This window comes from Nesoenas mayeri (genome assembly GCF_963082525.1).
Source record: "Nesoenas mayeri genome assembly, chromosome: 17".
Lineage (NCBI taxonomy): Eukaryota > Metazoa > Chordata > Aves > Columbiformes > Columbidae > Nesoenas > Nesoenas mayeri.
This window is the reverse complement of record NC_137565.1, coordinates 10,896,145-10,915,157: the sequence shown is the minus strand read 5'-3', so window position 1 is coordinate 10,915,157 and position 19,013 is coordinate 10,896,145. Positions and strand designations below refer to the sequence as shown.

Genomic DNA, 19,013 nt, shown 5'->3' with positions numbered 1-19,013 from the left:
AGGCAGGGTCTCAGCTCCATCCCTGCCTGCAGCGAACACTGGTATTGTCCACCCTGCGTGCCTCAGTTTCCCCATCCCTACGTGGATGCTGAGGCGAAGGCTAGGAGAGGAGTGCGGCCCCACATCCAGCAGGCAGCAGGGCTTTATTTGGGTTATTTTGGAAGGAAAACAAGCTGAGGGTGCTGTCAGGGCTCCGTCGCATCCCCTTCCTCAGGGTGGGCATCACTCCAGCCCCAGTTGGTTCTTCAGGGCCCGCAGCTGGGCCACCTGGATGCCGGCCCCCCCGCAGACCACCACCACCACGGAGCCCAGGGGGGGCCGCAGCCGCCCCTCGTGCTGCAGCCGCTGCAGTCGCCCCGTGTAGAGCAGGGCCAGGGCGGCCCCGCACGACGGCTGCACCAGCATCCGCTCGTCATCTGCGGGGACAAGATGGGGGGGACAGGCTGAGCCACCTGCAGAGTCAAGGTCCCCCCAGCACCCTGACTCCCAGGCCTACCCCAGCCCCAGCGGTGTCCCTGTCACCCCCCATGGTCCCTGCTCACCCAGGAACTGCTCCACGGCTCGCACAGCCTCTGTGTCCTCCACCACCTGGGAGATGACCTGGCACTCCTGGGCACACTCCAGCGCCCTCGCTGCCACCGTCTTGGCTCCCAGGCACTTGGCCACACTGGGACAGGAGGGGAGGAAGACGGGCAGGGTGGTCCTGGGACCCTTGGGTGAGCTGGGCTGAGACCCGCCAGCTCGTTGCACGTGTGGCCGTTCCCGCAGAGCCCGGCTCACCTGGTGATGTCGGGCAGGGTGACGAGCCGGCCGGCCGCCAGCGCTGCATGGAAGCTGTGAGCCCCCCAGGTCTCGGCGGCAATGATGGGGACATCCTGCCAGCCCACCTGGTGCAGACCGGCCACCACTCCTGACAGCAGCCCCCCCCCGCCCACTGCCAGCACGATGGCGTCCGGCTTGGTGTCCAGCGAGTCCTTCAGCTCCTGGACCAGGCTGGCATGACCCTGCCTGGGGGCGAGGCGGGTGAGAGGATGCAATTGGGGACACCCTGAGCCAGCCTGGACCCCAGTCAGAGGGGCCTGGGGGCAGGAGCTGAGCCTTGGCAGCACTCACCACACCAGTGGGTGGTCGAAGGGGTGGATGCTGACCCAGCCCTCCGTCTCCGCCAGCTCCAGGGCTCTCCTGTTGGCTTCATCCCACACCTGGTGGGGACATCGGGGGCTCAGCGGGAGCCACATCCAACCCTCACAGCCCAGAAATGGGCCCCTCGTCACCATGGGGCTGATTGACACCAGAAACCCACACAGGGCACTGGGATGAGCTTTGGGGTCCCGAGGGTGACCCCACTGTGATGCTGGGGTGCAGGTGACCCAGGAGGGGGACATTTTGGGATGGGGTTTGTCATGTGCATCCCTGGTATCACTCAGCAGGCTGAGATCAGGGTCAATCCCTTCTGCTCCCCCCTCTAGACCCCATTTTTAGGGGCTGCCATGGGGGTACCTGGCCAGACACCTCCACCTTTGCCCCCAGCTCCTCCAGCTTGCGCACGGTGCCAGGGCCGGTTGTGCTGGGGACCACGACAGTGATCGGCAGCCCCAGCTTCTTGGCTGCATATGCGGCCGCCAGACCCGCATTGCCCCCTGTGGAAAGCGGGGGATCAGGCGGGGCTTGTCCCCCCCACATTACTCATGAGCATCTCCCCAACCCAGCTTGGGACCCAATTACCTGAGGAGCAAACGAAGCCACGGCAGCCCCTCCTGGCAGCCTGAAATGCAGGAGGGAAGAAGGGATGGGGACGGCTGTGTCCCCCTGCCGTGTCCCCCCACCATGTCCCCACCACTGCCCATACCGCGTCCACACTCACCTCCTGGCAGTGGTGGCCAATGCCCCGGATCTTGAAGGAGCCCGCGGGCTGGACATTCTCCAGCTTCATGTAGACTCTGGTGCCCCCCGCCCTGGACAGGGACAGGCTCTCCAGGAGGGGTGACACGATGTGGAAGGGCTTCTTGTCCATGGCTCTAGTGATGGGTGCTCTGCCAGAGAGAGGTTGGGGAGCCACCAGCTGCTCCCCTGCAGCCCTACTGCCGCCCCAGGCTCCGTATGGGGTGCAGGAGCCTCTCTGGAGGGACAGGGCTGTCTCCAGTGTCCCCTCCTGGCTCTGAGATGTAGCAGCACTGAACCCTGGGGTGCAGTGATGGGCCCCCCCTGCCAGAGCACCAGGACAAGCTGGGCCACCCGCTCCTCCTGGTTCCCAAGCTCCCAGTGTCCCCAAGTGTCTCCTTCAGACTCAGTCCCAAGGCCAGCCCGTGGTGGGATTTACCTGGTGTCCCACGGAGTGTCGCTGCGTGTCCCAACTCCTCGCCCACAGCCGAGTTTGCGGAAGGGCAGAGGGACAGGTGACGTTGGAGGTGCTGTGCCACAGTCCCCATGTCCCCAGGGGTTAAACTTTGCTTCGGCCCTGACTGTTTACTCAGCGCCGAGCAGGTTTTTCCAGCCATGGGGCTGAATTGGTGCCAAAAGCGCCCAGTGCAGCCCAGGCACGGTGCCCAGTGTTCTGGGCAGGGACAGTCACATGTGTCCCCTGCAGCCAAACACCCCAGCGGCCTTTGCGTGCCCAAGAGACGGGATGTGGGCACCCAGTGGACGGGATGAGGAGGGGCAGCTCCCAAGGGACTTTAGGGGTCCCTGATGGTTTGTCCTGGCCAGCTGGGCACAAGCACCAGCTCTTTTCAGTTCCAGCCAGAAACATGCCACAGCGGATTTTAGGACTTTAAGGACCTGACCTGTCAGTGTAGCGAGGGCAGCCTGGGCATCCCAAATCCCCATTGGGACCCAACCAGAGCCCGGCTGAGCCCCAAGGTCCAGTAGCACCCAGGGGTCCCCAAGCAAAGCAGGCAGAGCCCTCCATTTTCCTCCAGGAACAGCCTGGGACCCCTTCTTGTCACCCCAGCACTAGTGACACCCCCTAGGGTAAGGGTCCCCTACACACGTGCCCTACCTCTGCACAGAGGGGCTGGCATTGTCGGGTCCAAGGCTGGCTCCTCATCCTGCAACCACAGCGGGTTTCTCTGTGCCAAAGCCACCTCTGCTTTCAGAGGCTGGACCCAGGGACAAAGTTTAGTTCCGTCCCCCGCCATGGTGATGCCATGGGGGTCCCAAGGGGGGGGTCACTGCACACGAGCTGGCACATGCAGGACACAGCCAAGCGGGCTGCCCTGGGAACCCCCCGCTCTGCCCAGCTCTGCCCCGCTGACAGGCGGACAGCAGCGAAACAGACCCCAGAAGACTGGATTTCAGTTCCCTGACCCAATGGGTGCTGCAAAGCCCCCCAAGAGCAACTCTGGTGACAGGCACCGAGCAGGGAAGGGGCTCCACGGGCAGCCCTGTCCCTGATGGAGCTGGCCCTCAGTGGCAAGGAAATAACTAAACCTCTGCTGCTTGCGCCATCATTAGGCTTCAGAGTGAACAGCACACAGCATCGGCAGAGTAAATGCTACGTCCAGACAGCGGTTGCACTGGGCCACATCGCTTTTGGGACATCTTGGGCTGGAAATGTGAGGGATGATGAAGCAGAGGGCATCAGCTCAGGGGAAGGACATGAGCTCCAGCTCCCCCAGAGAGACTCCCACACTGCACAGGGTGCAAGGGAGCTCCAAGTGCTTCCCTGGGGATGGATCCTGGGAACTCTTAGTAGCAGGTGCTGGGGAAGGGGTGCAAGGACCCCTGCACTGCTCACAGGGAGGAGGCTTAGCAACCCCTCAGTGGGGACACCACATTTCAGCTCTGCCCTGGGGGGCTCAAGGGTCTCCCCTTTGGCTCTGTCCCTGCCCTGGGAGAGGTGGCACCAGGCTGTCCCTGGGTGACACAGCCTCAGCCACAGCAGTTGGGGTGATATTTAACCACTTCTGTGTGCTGTTTCACTTTTAAGAAGATGTAAAAAACAGAAAGGAAGAAGCAACACGGCCGCTGCTGCATTTCCAGCGTGGCCTGTCCTCGGCATAAATGTGCTTGCCCTGCCTCACTGCCCTGTCACTTGGTGGCAGTGACCTCCTCCTACCTGGGGAAACTGAGGCACAGGGACCACCTGAGCAGCACACCCTGCCCCAGGAGCCCCCGCACCATGGGAACACCGGGGGACATGGACAGAGCCTCTGCCACCCACCCATGAGCCCCTCATCCCCACAGCACCCATCCCAGCTGGTTTGGGCCACCCTGCCATCTGCAGAGCACCCTTCCCAGCTTTAGGGGTGCCAGCACCCCAACAGCGCAGCCTCTGCTGCAACCCGGCCCCATGCAGCCCCCGGGGCCCCCAGCAGCCCCCCAGCCCTGGTGGGAACCTGGTGCCTTCAAAGCACTGCCGAGCACCAGCTCATTAATCCCCCAGTAATGACCTCGTTATTCCTAACGAGGCAGAGCGGATCAAGGGAGCTGCTCTAAGAGGATTTTGCAACGGGGGTTTTGGCGCTGGGGGAGACACAGGTGGCAGGAGAGGGGAAGACAAAAGGGATGAGGATGGTCACTCCATCCTGGGGGATGAACAGTGGGACCCCCCCACTCCAGCCAGGTGCCCCCATTGCAGCAGCTCTGCCCCACGCTGGGTACCCAGCCTGATGCAGCAGCAGAGAAACCTCAGCAACCTGCACCTCAAAAACCCAGCCTGGCTGCACACCCTCCCACTGGGGCACCCCTTAATTTGGGGGGGCAGATCGCTGCGTGAGCGATCCCTTATACAAGGCCTCCAAGTATCTCAGCAGAAGGCAAAGCACAGCACACGAACCGCTTTATTTGTCCCAATCAAACCAGCGCACTCCCCTCCTCTGCCTGGGGGTGAGCCCCAGCCTCCCAGGACCCCTCACTTTTCTGGGAAGAGCCCCCCCAAACCAGGCTCCAGCCCCAAGCCGGGGGGACACACAGCCCCTTGCATAGCACAGCCGGCACCACGGGGATGTGGCAGAAGCAGAGCGAGCCAGGGGGCCAGGGGACACCCCCTTGCACCTCAAGCCAGGCCCCTGGGGAGACCAGGTAGCGCTGCCCCTCCAGAAGGGAACCCCACGCAGGACAGACGCCAGCAGACGGATGGATAGACGGGTTCAGCCTGCTCAGTCCCAGTGGACCTTGACGGGGGGAAAGGTCCAGAGGTCGGGATGTCCCATGTGCAGCAGGGCGCTGCATGGGGACGTGCTCCAGCGGAAGGGGGGGACGTCGTCCCAGGCGGGGCCGCTGGCGGCCACCAGCCCGAAGGTGGGGGCCATGCCCCAGGAGGTGACCTAAGATTGGGGGGGACAGAAAAAACAGGGGGGGAGTCAACATGGGGAACAGGCAACACAGCCCTCGCAAAGAGGGGACCCCCAGCTCCCCCGAGCCCCTACCTTCATGTCGGTGCCGCCATGGCAGCGCTGGCGCAGGGCGGGGAAGGGGTAGGTGCCGTTGCGGGGGTTGAGGTCGGAACGGGCAGAGATGGCGTTCTCGGCGTTCTGGGGGGGGTTGCAGCCCTTGCACCGTGACAGCGGGTCCTGCAGGTAGTTGTTGGACCTGCAAAGTGGCCAAGAGAGTGGTGAAAGTGCGGAAAAAAAAATACATACAAAATTTATAATGACAAAGAAGTCACCCCTGAGGGTTACAGATCCTTAACGGTGTGTGGGGGACACCCAGGTTTGGGGCTTCCCCAGCACCCACCTCATCAGGCGGACCATGGAGTCCAGATCACGGACCAGCGTCTGGTTCCGGCGGAAGATCTGGGCGCGCGGGTTCTTGTCGTAGGTGAACCAGTCGCCGTATTTCTTCACCAGCTCTGGGGTCCCGCTGGCATTGAAGATCTCCTCGAAGTACCTGGGGTGACAGCAGGGGGAAACCCAGTGAATCAGCATCCAGCGGCAGGGGGCAAGGCCAGGGTCTGCTGCCCCCTCTTTCTGGAGCACCAGTGGGGTGGGACAAGGCTGGACGGAGCTCACGGCAGGTTGTAGCTGGCCCAGTAGCCCTGTTGGTACAGCAGCTCCGTGCGATCGGCCGCCATCACCAGGCCCCTGCACCGGGAGAAGAGCATCGGTCAGAGCAAAAATCCAGTGGGGATGAGGGGGAAATATGCTGGGAAGGGGGGCAGCCTTGCTGGGGGTCCCTGCTGCTGGGTTCTCACCCGAAAAAGGGGTGTTGGGCACACATCACCTCCATACAAGCATCCACAGAGAGCCCTTATAGAATCATAAACCCATTTTGACTGGAAAAGACCCTCAAGATCACCAAGTCCAACCATTAACCAAACTCTAGCACTACCCCATGTCTCTGAGAACTTAATCTCCATGTATGTCCAACCCCTCCAGGGATGGTGACTCCAGCACTGCCCTGGGCAGCCTGTTCCAATGCCCCACAGCCCTGTGGGGAAGAAATTGTTCCCCAGATCCAACGTCAACCTCCCCTGGCGCAACTTGAGGTCATTTCCTCTTGTCCTGTCACTTGTTATTTGGGAGTAGAGCCTGATCCCCCTGGCTCCAACCTCCTTCCAGGCAGTTCAGAGAGCGAGAAGGTCTCCCCTCAACCAATTCGTCCCCATCACCCAACTCCCACCCATTGAGCTGGGGCAGATGGGACCCTCAGGGCTTTCCCAAACCCACGGAGATGGGAGAGGAGACGTGATCTGGAGCTCAGGGAGGAAGGGGACACTCACGGGATCTGCTCCAGCACGGTCAACACGCCCGGCGGCGGGCTGGCTCTCCCCGGCGTGAAGGCCTTATAGTCCACCACCATCCACTGGTTGTTGTACCTGGTGCGGAGAAGGGGGACAGCATCTTGGGGACATCCCCGCTGCTGGGCGAGCATCCCTCCATCTGATCCCCCCTTCCCGTGACAGCCAGGGGGTTCCCGCTCCCCGTCCCACCCCACTCACGTGCCGCTGTTGAACCGCCGGAAGACGGTGGCCCACTCGGGACCGCTGCGGGCCAGGCGGTTGGCCACGATGTTCCTCAGCCACTCCAGGACGCTGCCCCGTGGGTCCAGGTACTTCCACCGTGCCGGGTTGTTGTTCCCAATGGTGGTTTCCAGTGCTACCTGTGGGGAGGGGAGTGATGGGGAAGGGGCAGCGGGGCTGGGGAGGGGTCCCCCAGGACCAGCCCCCACTCACCAACCCGCTGCTGAGGATGTAGAAGTCATCCCCGGAGAAGATGGTACCAGGGTAGGAGGAAAACACCTGGATGTTGCCAGGGATCTGAGAATTGCCTGGGAGAGAGGATACAAAATCAGGGGAGCATTAGAAGGGGAGTGTCAGCTGCACCCCACCCCAGCCCAGCCCACGGACCACTGGCCGAGGTGCGGAAGGGCAGCGTGTACTTCTTGATGATGCGCAGCATGGACTGGTAGGAGGTCCAGGTGTCGTGGGCCACCAGCAGGTCCCGCTGGCCCGGCAGCAGCTTGAGGAGGGCAGAGCAGGAGCCCGAGCCCAGGACGCGCCGTGAGAAGGAGCGGTTCAGGGCGGACTCCAGGTCCTCCAGGTCACCCCCCAACTGCAGCAGGCTGGGGGGACGCAAGACATGGGGTACCAGGTGGAGGACACCCCGGCCCAGGAGCCGCACTGGCTCAGAGCTCTCTGTCCGTCTGTCTGGGCTAGGGGGTGTTTCTCCATCCCATCCTGGCACCCCAGCAGTCTGAGCAGGGAGGGAAAGGTGAGCATAGCAGTGGGGAAACTGAGGCAGGGGGCTGCAGTGGGGTACCCGGAACCTGCCTTGGCTGCATCCTGCCCCAGCAGCAGAAGACAAGTGGCTAGAGAAGGTGGGTGAAGGGGACTTGGAGCAGAACTGGGTGTCCCTGGTCATCCAGGAATTGTGCTCACAGTCCCCCCAGCAGCACCCCAACCTCTGGGGTGACCATCCCCCTGTCACCTCTGAGCAGGAGCTTACAGGAAGCCGAAGGGCGTCAGGGTGAACCGGCCCCGGGGGAAGTCCAGGCGCCCGTTGTAGTTGTCCTCCAGCCCCTTCAGCTGCAGCAGGGCCAGCCGCACCTGCGGGGACAGGGGACAGGCTGGCACACGGCTCCCACGGGGAACGAGGGTGAGGGGTTTCGGGGGGATAGGCTTCCCCCTTCTCCCGGGGGATGCAGCAGATCCCAGCGCTGCCTCAGATGCAGGAGGAGACATGGGGACAATGCTGCTGTCAGCGGGGCTGTGACTCAGCACTGGCGGCCAGGGGAGACCGAGCCACCCCCTGTGCACCCCAACAGAGACATATGAGGCTCCAGAGGGACAGAATGTCACAAATTGCATCTGCTCACCCAGGGGAGGAGGATCCTGATCATCCCACCTAGAGCCCGGTCAGGATCCAGGCACCCCTCGCTGCCCTGTCTCCTCCGCTTGATTAGAGCCCCAATTAGCACCAGGGGCTGCAGTGGGGGTTTACCTGGGTGGGGCTGCCCCTTCCTCACCTGGTGCCAGTACTCAGGGTCCTCCCCCTTCGCCATCTGCTCCTCCATCCAGTCCAGGTTGGCCTCCAGGTACCCCCGCAGCTTCTCGCAGTACTCACTCTCATACTTGAAGGGCCCACAGTAGCCCACCATGGTGTTCATCCAGTGCATGTACATCAGCTGGGGGGGACACGGGAGGGGTCAGCCAGGGAAGATGGGAGGAACCACATCACACCCCTCGGGACCCCGATTTTGCAGGAGTCACCCTGTTACCTGCTCGGAGACGGCGGCTTCAGCCAGCCCGGCGGCGTAAGCCTGCAGGCTGTCATCGTACGAGGCGTTGGTGGTGACCTCCAGGAAGGCCCAGCTGAAGGGACACGGATGTCATGGCCACGGAAGGATCACAGACACGGTGGGGTCACGGACACGGGAGGACATGGACACCAATGGGTCACAGACATGGGGCAGGGAACATGGATATGACGGGGTCCGGCCGCCCCACCCACGGTGGCTCCCCCCAGGGCGTCCCTAGCGCTCCATTCCCGCTCGGCTCCGTGCGAGCCCCCGGCCCATCCCGTCCCGTTCCCCCCGTCCCGTCCCGTCCCGTCCCTACCCGACGGTGGGGATGCGGTCGTCCAGGCTGGCCCAGGCGACGGCGGCGGGGTGGCGGCCGGGCAGGACGCGGAGCCGCCCCGCGCCGGGCTCCAGCAGCACGGAGACATTTCGGGGCGGCGGGCCGGGAGCTGCCCCGGCCGGGGGGGTCCCGGGCAGTGCGACCACCAGCGCAGCCCCCAGCAGCGCCCGCAGCGCCGCCATGGCGGGGACGGGCGGGGCGGGCGGCAGGGGGCGGGGCTAGGAGCGGGGTTGGGGGCGGGGCGAGAGCATGGTCACGCCCCGGGCAGTGCCCGCCTGCGCTACGGGTGTGGGGGGGCGCTCAGCCAACTCCCCCTGTTCCCCACCTCGCATCCCCCCATGGAGACACACGTGGGCCCCCTCGCCGTGGGGAACCCGGCCCCGGGCATGTCCTCCGTGGGGTGCAACCCCAGCCAGTGCGGCCCATGGGGAGCGGCTCGGGGAAAGCCTGACAGCATCGGGGGGGGGGCTGGGCCCCGCTGGGGTTTTGGGTGGGGGGTGATGCGTGAGGTGTTGGTGCCCGGCCCGCGGGCCCCGGCACCGCCACAGCCCCTGCCTTGTGCAGTCTCGTCGGCTCCTGTTTATTACCCTTCCCGCTCTCCAGCGGGCAAAGTCCCCCGAGGCGTGGGGTGTCCTGGTGGGGTGGGGACTGAGGGCTCGCAGACCTCCACCCGCGATGGCAAAAACCCCATGGGATGCACAAAGTCCCCATGGCCTGGCTCTACATAGCCCCTGCTCTTGGCTTTACCCAAGCAGCACTCCCTGAGGCCTGGCACACTCACGCCATGTCACAGCAGAGCGCCAGGCGGCCGGCAGAAGGGACACAGCTTTGCTCCAAAGCTCCGCAGCCTGCGCTGAGCTGGGACGCCCGGTGAGCGCTGGGGGCTCGGCTGGGAGCCCCGGGGTGGGGGTGCTGCTGGGCCACCATCCCCGCGCCCAGCGGGGAGGGACCGGTAATGCCCTTTATTGGATCAGCCACCCAGCCGGGAAAGGTGCCACACGCCTGGGGCTATTCTGGGCAGGGCAGCACCCCAAACGCACCACTCAGGCGGGCACGTGGCGTGGCCCAGCATGCCCCACCAGCTCCCAGTTGCTGCCGGTTCATTTCCCAGTATGTCCCCACTTCGGTGCTGCACACGGTGACACCGAGCCGGCCGCCTGGACCCAGGACATGGGCACAGAATTCAAGGTGGGAGCACAGCCTGCACAAGCAGGGACCCAACCCATGGGGCAAGCACTGATTATTTGGCCTAAAACCAGGAAAACCAGTTGAGCAGAAAGCAGCAGTGTCCTGCAGGGGGGCTGGGGGCGATGCCCAGGGCAGAGCTGGGTTCTGCAGGGCCAGCACTTGCACCCCGGGGGTGCCGCTGGCCTGGGGGTGCCAGGCTGGACCTGAGCCCCCGTTGGAGCCCCTTCGAGCTGGGCGCTGCCTTCGAGTCTTTATTTTTCTTCCTATCTCCCCTCCCTGGCCATGTCGCAGGAAGTGCAGCGTGTGACTTTGGTGAGAAACCAGCCAGGGTGGGAAACGGACCCATTAGTCCCGTAAGGCTCTTAGGGCCACCCTGAGAGTCACCTTCTTCCCCCAAAAAGCCCAGCACAGCGGTGCAGGGGCAGGGCCAGGGCTGGGGACAGCAAGGTGCCCTGGAGCAGGGTGTCCTGGAGCAGGGTACACCGGCCATGCAGAAGGGGACATTGAGCAGGGTACACCGGTCATGCAGAAGGGGACATTGGCAGCAGCGAAGGTCCCTCTGCGGGGCCACCGGCATGGGGGGGTCTGGTGCTACACGCTGGTGTAGCTGCCCTGCCACAGGGCATGGAATGTTGCTCTCTCCAGGACAGCATCCCTTGCCATGGGTGCGGTGAGCTCGCCAGGTCTCAGAGGGTCACCCCAAACAGGAGCTGGGTGGGTGCAGCACCCAGGGTGGGTGTTCAGCCTCTGTCCTCCCGCAGCGCACCGGGAGGCGGAGGCACCGGGCAGAGAGCGGGGATGGTGCGGGGGGAGGGGGCAGAGACCCCCTACACGCCGCGGCGGCCACGTGTAAAAAAGCGGCGCTGTCGCTTTAACAGCGGAGGGTGGCGGCCTCTTTAAGACGCGGGGGGGGGAGTGGGGGGGAATCAGCTGCCCGCGCACAACAGCGGGGCCGCAGCCGCCACGGTGGGTCCGCGGGGCGGGAGGGGTCCCCCTGAGCATCCCCCGCCCCGCGACCCCCACTCATCCCGGGGTCCCTATCGCCACCCGCATCGGGGTCTCCCCGTCCCCTCGCTGACTTGGGGGTTCCCTGCGTGTCCCCCGGTACTACGTGGGGGGGGTCGGTGCCGGCCCCGCTTTGCTCCGCAGGCGCTCGGGGCTGGGGCGGCCCCGCGGTTGAGCCCCCCCGGCGCGGACGTGGCGCGGCAGCGTGTTTTTCAGCCTGCCCGCGGGTTGCTGTGCCTTTTAGCATTATTATTCTCTTTATTTTTAATTACTTATTTTTAATTCCCCCTCCTCCGGCCTGCCCGGGGAGCTGCGGGATGGGGGACCCGGACCTGCCCCTGTTTCCCCTCCCCGGGGGCCGCTGCCAGCGGTAGGTGCCCCCTGGGGCTGCCCCCCGCCATGGGGCAGGGTGCCGTGGGGCAGGGTGCCGTGGGGCCGGCCGGGACGCTCAGCCTGGCCGCGGTGCTCAGCCTGGCGGGGACACTGGCGGGGGACAGCGGGGTGCAGCCAGCCGGGACCCCACTGCCACTGGACCTGGGGCACACGGCCCCTCCCGGGGGGGATGCTCTGAGCCACGGCCGGGGCCTGGATGTGAGTGTGGGGGCTGTGGTGGGGCTTGGGGGGTGGCGGGAGGGATGTGGGTGCTGGTGGGGTGGGGGGGTCCCATCCTGTCCCTGTTTCTGCTTGTCCCTGCTATTGCAGCAGGGGATCTCACCAAGATTTCCTCTGTTGATGTTTTTCTCCTTTAAAAACCTTGCTGCTTGCCAGGCTGGCACCTTCCCATGGCTGGGGTTGAGTGGGGGGTGGCACAGGGTCCTGTGCTGCTGGGGTTGGGAACAGCGATGGGGACAATGGCTCGCGCCCCCACTGGCCATGACGCAACCCCTGACCTGCGCACGTGTAGCATAGATGGGGAAACTGAGGCAGGGATGACAGTGACACCCCCCCAAAAGCAGCCCAGCAGAGGGACAGTGCCACTGATGGCAGCCCTGGCTGAACGGTGGTGGGTGCTCAGCATGGGGACAGGACTTGGGGTGTCCAGCTGAGCACCCCACGCTGTGCCCCGCAGTGCTGGGAGGTGCGGAAACGCAACAGCTCCGAGTGGTGCCACTTCGTCCGGAGCAACCCCGACTGCCGGCTGGAGGGCGGCTTCCTAGACTACCTGGATGGGGTCTTCTGTGTCTTTCCCCCTCGGCTGCTCCCCCTGGCCGTCACCCTCTATGTAAGGATGGGAACGAGGGTGATGCTGCTGGGGGATGCTCATGGTTGGGGGTGCAGGCTGGGGACTCCACCGACCCGTCTCTCTGCCATCCCTAACCCCTCAGGCTCTCTGGCTCCTGTACCTGTTTGTCATCCTCGGCGTGACAGCGGAGAAGTTGTGAGTAGCCCCGTGGAGGACAGGATGGTCCCCAGGGTGAGCGGGGAGCCCGGTGGTCCCAAAGCAGCCCTGTCACCTCTCTGTGCCTCCTTCTCTGCCCTTCCAGCTTCTGCCCGAACTTATCGGCCATCTCCACCAACCTGAAGCTGTCTCACAACGTGGCAGTATCCTTGGCGGGTCACAGGGCACCTCGGGTGGGGAGAGGGGGAATGCAGGGAGGTGGCATGTTGGGGACACTTCTGCATCCTCTCGGCACTGTGCCAGGGGACGCTGATTTGGAGCATGAGCTGGAGATGGCGGTGGGGTGGGCAGTGATGTGCCAGCACCGGCAGGGAGCTCCGTGGCACTGGAGCGGGCAGGTACCACATGTCCCCATAGGGCTGTGGCCACCAGGTCTTTTCCTTGATGTCCCCTCTCCATGGTGTCACCTTTCTGGCCTTCGGCAATGGGGCACCAGATGTCTTCAGCGCCGTGGTGGCCTTTTCCGACCCGCGGACGGCAGGGCTGGCCATCGGGGCTGTCTTCGGTAAAGAGAACCCCACCAGGGGCTGCCAGCTCAGGGGGTGGCAGGTGGGGGGACACTGAAGGGCCAGGGGGGTGTTTCCTCCTGAGGGGGACCTGTTGTGTTGGCAGGTGCCGGTGTGTTCGTGACCACGGTGGTGGCCGGGGGCATCGCCATGGTCAAGCCCTTCACGGCCGCCTCCCGGCCCTTCCTCAGGGATGTCATCTTCTACATGGTGGCCGTCTTCCTCACCTTCATGGTGCTCTACTTCGGCAGGATCACGCTGGGAGAGGCTCTGGGTGAGCACCGCGGCGGGGATGTGTTTGGGGGGTGGCAGGAGCAGCCTGGGGTGTCGTAACCAAGCCTGTGCTCTCCCCCATCCCAGGATACCTGGGGCTCTATGTCTTCTATGTGTTCACCGTGGTGCTCTGCACCTGGATCCACCGATGGCAGCGGGGGGAAGGACCGACCCCCCCCAGCCCCTGGGAACCAGGTAAGGGCTGCATGGCCAATGGGACCTCCCACATACTGGGGTGTCCCTCCACTGCCCCCCTCCTCTCCTGTCCCCCCCAGAGATGCCAACGGATGCTGAAGAGCGGGAGTCCTCAGGTGCCAACAGTGGGGACTATGGTATGTCATTCCTGATGGGCTCAGGGGGTGGTTGGCGGTCCTAGGGACCCCATGGCTGCCACACGCATGGCTGAGCCCATGAGAACCCCCATCCCTCGCAGGGGAGGAGTACCAGCCCCTGCTCCCCTCCCCGGAGAGCTCCTTGCGCATCCTCTCCACTGCGCTCAGCCCCCTGGACCACCGCAAGTGGAGGAGGAAGCCCTGGTACTGGCGGCTCTTCAAGGTCTTCAAGGTGAATGGGGGGGACACGAGCTGGGAGGAGCACCCCCCAGCATGGGGCATCCCCCTCCCTGCCAGACCCTGGGGCTGTGTCACCCCTGGGAGATGGTGGGACAAGGGGGACAGGTCATGGGGTGTCCTGTCTTGGGAGTCCCCCATCCCTGCTCATGGCTGCTCCTCCCAGGTGCCGGTGGAGCTGCTGCTGCTGCTCACTGTCCCTGTCGTGGACCCCGACAAGGACGACCTGAACTGGAAGAGACCCCTCAACTGCCTGCACATCGTCACCAGCCCCCTCCTCTGCATCCTCACCCTGAAATCTGGCACCTGTAAGAGCCCAGGGCAGCCCCAGACACCCATCTAGGATGGGAGGGGACCGAAATAGCCACCAGAGCCCTGGGGACCACAGGAGCCCTTTGGAGCTGGTGCCCATCTGGGGAGGGGAGGACAGGCCAGTGAAGAGCCAGGCTGGGGGTCCTGGTTTGCAGCTGGATGGCTCTGTCCTCCCCCCAGCAATAGGGAGTTTTGGCCCCCCAGAATCCAGGTTGGTGGGGCAGACCTGGGGAAACTGAGGCACAGAGGGGAGCAGCTCCAGGAGGGCTTGGGGTGAAGGTGGCTTTGAAGTACACAGGTTTACCTCATACTGCAAGCCTGGTTAGATGCTGCCCCGGCCCATGTGGTGCCTGTGGGGTCACACTGATGCCCCTTCTCTCCACCATGTGCAGATGGGCTGTACCAGATCCAGGGCGTCTTCCCAGTCTGGGCACTGATCACATTGGTTGGCTCCGTCCTGGCTACCATCATCTTCATCACAACAAGCAATGAGCGGCCACCCAAGTACCACTGCGTAAGGTGTCCCCAGCCCTCAACACCCATCAGGGACCAGCCCAGTCTGCTCCGGCCTGGACTGAGGGTCCTGGGGGCAGAGCAGGAGCCAAGAGCTCCTTCCCAGTCCGCAGTGTCCCTAGGAGGGGGACAGCTGGCTGGAGGGGTGCAGGATGCACCCAGGGACCAGCTCACCCCTCTGCCCGGCAGGTCTTTGCCTTCCTCGGGTTTTTGGCCAGTGCCATGTGGATCAATGCCGCAGCCACGGAGCTGGTGAACATCCTCCGCACGTTGGGTGTCATCTTCCAGCTGAGCAACACTGTGCTGGGCCTGACACTGCTGGCCTGGGGCAACAGCATCGGGGGTGAGGGCTCTGCTGTGCCTGGCGATGATCCTGGGCACGTCCGTCCTCCTGGCATCTCCCAAAGTCTCCTGTTCTCCCTCTGCAGACACCTTCTCCGACCTCACCATGGCACGGCAGGGCTATCCCCGCATGGCCTTCTCCGCCTGCTTCGGGGGCATCATCTTCAGTATCCTTTGGGTGTCAGGGGGAGGGTGGTGGTACTTAGGGCAGAGGCTGCCTCAGTTTCCCTGCCTGGAGAACCCCTGCTCCTGGGGGACCCTTGGGAAGGAGCTGGGCAGGATCCACCCCAGAGTCCCTGAGATGACACTTGTGACCCTTCGGATGGAACCAGCGGCATCCCGCTGTCCCAGTGGGGGTTTGGGCCCAAGTCTGGTGGATTTGGGATCTGCCAAAGGGAAGGAGGGGAAGAGGTGGTCCCCATACCAGACTGAAGCTTTTCCTCCCTGAGCGCTCCAGGGTGTGTTTGCCACAAACAGGACACGCTTTGGGCCCCGGGGCGCAGCGGGGGAGAAGGGATGGTGCTGTCCCATCCCTGGGGGTGGGAGGGACTCATCTGGCTCCATCACTCCCCCGAGGTCCCCAGTGCTGTGTCCCCATCCTGAACATGCCCCAGACATCCTGGTCGGCGTGGGGCTGGGCTGCCTGCTGCAGATGACCAGCAGCCAGCTGGTGGTGAAGGTGAGGCTGCGGTGACACGGGGCAGGCTGGCGGCAGGACCCCAGTGTCACTCATCGCTCCCCATCTGTCACAGCTGGAGCCTGACAGCCTGCTGGTGTGGATCCTGGCCGGGGCCCTGGGGCTGAGCTTGGTCTTCTCCTTCGTGGCGGTGCCAGCGCAGTGCTTCCAGCTGGGCAAAGCCTACGGCCTCTGCCTCATCCTCTACTACGTGGCCTTCCTCTGCGTGGCCCTGCTGACCGAGTTCAAGGTCATCCACCTCTCCACTGCCTGAGAGACACGTGTCCATCCTCCCTCCCTGCTGGATCGGGCCCTCGGTGTCCCCTCGCACTGTCCCTGCCAGGGTGACCGAGGCACCCTGACCTCAAGCTGCTGCCACCACGCGCTGGAGGCACCATGTGCCAGCTCAGCCTTCACTTTCTGGAGGGGGGGGTTGGTTGGTTGTGCTTTGGGAAAGGAAAAGGAGCCATTAGTCACTAGCCACGACTTCACTCTGCCTAATCTTAACTCAAGGTGGCTCTAAGCAGGACCAAGGTGAAGACCTCGGTGTCCTCCGGTCCCGGTGGCAGAGAGGGCAGCTCCAGCCTGGGGTCACAACCAGTGAGGTTTTTCCTCTTCAGCCACTTTATTTTCCCCTCTCCATCTCTATCCTGGCTGCTTGGGGACAAGGCTGGTGTGGTCACACCACAGGGGTGACTCTGTGAAGGTCTGAGCCATGTTTGTCACTGTAAAGGATGTGATTTGTTCACAGGGTGGGTTTGGAAGAGCAGCCGAGGCAAAGCAAGACGGGGTTGAGGTGAGATGAAGCTCCAGGGCAGCGCTTGGTTTTAGTGCAAGCAAAGCTGGAGGGAAAAAAAAGCAAAGCAAACAAAGGGAGGCTGGTTTCCCCTTTTTTTAAAGCTCTGTTTTTGAACCTGAGTTTCAGATCCTACTTTTCTCCTCCTCCGAGTGTGGACAGAGCTGTAGGAAAGGTCGTGGAGTTTGCACGTGCAGTGTTAGCCTGAGGCAGGACTAGGTTTAGGCACTGTAAAAAAAAAAAAACAACATAAAAATATTGCAATAAAAAGCCAAACCCAATGTAAACTTCTGTTGTTTGCTGCGGGGGGTTGGTTTGTGGGGAAGGGGGGCACCCGGGGCTTCTCTGGCTCGGAGAGCAGGGCCAGGGGCTGGTGCTCTCAGCCCAGGGCGGTTTTCCCGGGTCCAGCAGCCGTGGTTTCCCAAGAGCGGTCACATGCGGCTGACTCGGCCATTTCGTCGCAGGGTTGGGAACTGCAGCGTCACGGCCCTGGGGTCAGCACGGGCTGCCAGGGACATCGCCGGGGACAGGGACAGCCAGGGCTGGGCTGGTGCTCCTGCTGCTGCTGGGATGGTCCACAGGGCGCGGGCGAGAAGCCAAAGTGCCGTTAGGGACAAATAACCACGTTTCTGCCACCTGGGGAGCAAGGGGCTGTTTTGCAAGAAGCACAACCGCCAGAGCCGGCTCCCGCTCCCCTCTGGGGTGCCAGCAGCCTCCTGGTTCTGCGCCATTTCTCCTTTTTCTAACCAGAAAAAGTAACGTCCCCTGTGGTATCGGTTCTGCCCTGAACCTGCTCACAAGTTACCAGCAGCTGCTGGAGTTATCTGGGGAGCAGTGGGGATAAAGCAATTGAAACTGCAGCCAGTATACCCACAGAGAGGTACAGGGTCAAAAAAACCTTCTAACCTTATGTGTTGCATTGAGGTAGCTTTAAAAAACATAAGTTTGAAAGCATTATCTTAATGTTCAGGGACAAAACTGGGAAAGGGCAAGAGGGAAGTTGGGCTTTGCAGTGTCCAGGGCAAAGAATGTGGAGCAGCAAAATGTGCCCTTGGCAGCGGTTGCCACTGGCACCGCTCCTCTTCAAACACTCTTCAAATGCTTGAGCTGCAGCCCAGCCTCACGGCTGGAATAACACAGGAATGAGGAAAGGAACCTGCTGCCTTTACAAAGCCGAGGATGCTTTTTATTAGTGTGCGTGAAAAAAAACTAGAGAACATTTTTTACAGACATGTCCATAAAATCGTTTTATAAACAAAACACCAGCATACAAAATCCTGCAGTGCTTCCTCCCTTGCTCCCTACAAAATGATTGTCTCTGTCGTTAGTCTGTGTGTCAGGTCGGGGAGAGGAGGATAAATAGAAGGGGATGCCCCGTACTCAAACTTTGTGTCTTCCCAAAGTCACGTGGAAGAAGAAAACTTCTGCGACCCTCCTTGGTTTACAAAAATAATTAATACGTTATGTACGCAGGGGAGATCAACACCTCAGCACAAAACCAGGGAAACAGCACCTGAGCCCCCAACCCCCGTCTGAGCATCCCTGTGACACGAGAGCCCCGTTATTGCATGTTAAGCAGGTTAGTGCCCCCCAATATAGCTTGAAGCTGCAGCTCCTTTCACACCCAGAAAACACCCCCCAACCATCACTGACAACCCTGCAACAGGCTGTAGTGGAATGAGTTTAACCAGAGCTGCTTTGTGTTTATTCCCTAACAATCATAACGCTCGTTCATCCTGCCCACAACTCAAAAAGAGAATAAGCAACATCCACTCCAGCCCCAGGACTAATCTGGGTAAATCTCCCAGGCTGCGACTCCATGCAGAGCAACTGCAAGAGCAACAACTGCACTGCTCATTAATTTCTGGTCGAACTGATGGTTTGGAAAACAGCCCTTTAAGGTCCTTCATGGTCCAGCTCAGAAGTAGTTTCATACCTGCAGTACCCAGCAAGGAAACAAAGAGTTGCCCTGAGGTGCCCCCAGGGAACTTGGCAAGGGCTGAGAGCAGAGGTTGGTGTGTGCTGCCCCACCGCTGCTCACCCGCTCTCTCCGGTATCCCAAATGCTCCCACCACGCTATGCAGGGAGAGATTTTGCAGAAGCAGCTCTGTCTTGCTGACTTTTGAAAGTCTCGTTGACCCAGGACATGCTGCTATGCACGATCACTCCTTGTGCCATGTGGCTACCAAGGAAAAAGCAGGTGTATGGGAGAAAGGGAAGGGGCACACAGATCTGCCAGTGCCCGATCTGTCTGGGGGAAGGAAAAAGCCTCCCCAGCAAGCTCTGCTCTTCATCTGAACCTGAGAAAAGATCCAACAGCAAGAGGTTGACGGGAACCTCCCAGCTGACAGAGAACTTCCAGCCCTCAGCACTTTCTGTGCTGACGGGGGGAAAAAAGGGACTTACAGGGACAGG

At 62.5% G+C, this 19,013-nt stretch overlaps 2 protein-coding genes across 2 annotated transcripts; one reads left to right on the top strand and one right to left on the bottom strand.

Annotated features, from left to right (window-relative positions):
- Positions 1-222: 222 nt before the first annotated feature.
- Positions 223-9,201, bottom strand: LOC308046897 (putative phospholipase B-like 2; the record flags this gene model as incomplete). The annotated part of the gene is made up of 20 exons (XM_080354994.1): positions 223-416; positions 543-667; positions 781-1,008; positions 1,114-1,202; positions 1,501-1,640; positions 1,726-1,765; positions 1,865-2,033; positions 4,058-4,066; positions 5,101-5,267; positions 5,370-5,532; positions 5,677-5,829; positions 5,952-6,023; positions 6,662-6,757; positions 6,881-7,041; positions 7,115-7,209; positions 7,289-7,503; positions 7,887-7,987; positions 8,407-8,565; positions 8,659-8,752; positions 8,999-9,201. The coding sequence occupies 20 exons, from the start codon at positions 9,199-9,201 to the stop codon at positions 223-225; spliced, it is 2,673 nt and encodes an 890-aa protein (XP_080211120.1).
- Positions 9,202-11,611: 2,410 nt separating this feature from the next.
- On the top strand, positions 11,612-16,076 carry SLC8B1 (solute carrier family 8 member B1; the record flags this gene model as incomplete). Its single annotated transcript, XM_080354993.1, has 15 exons — positions 11,612-11,803; positions 12,282-12,434; positions 12,538-12,590; positions 12,697-12,754; positions 13,011-13,116; positions 13,224-13,391; positions 13,478-13,585; positions 13,666-13,722; positions 13,824-13,954; positions 14,126-14,267; positions 14,664-14,785; positions 14,974-15,127; positions 15,213-15,293; positions 15,741-15,805; positions 15,879-16,076. 15 exons carry the CDS (start codon positions 11,612-11,614, stop codon positions 16,074-16,076), a joined length of 1,788 nt encoding a protein of 595 aa, XP_080211119.1.
- Between the last annotated feature and the right edge of the window lie 2,937 nt (positions 16,077-19,013).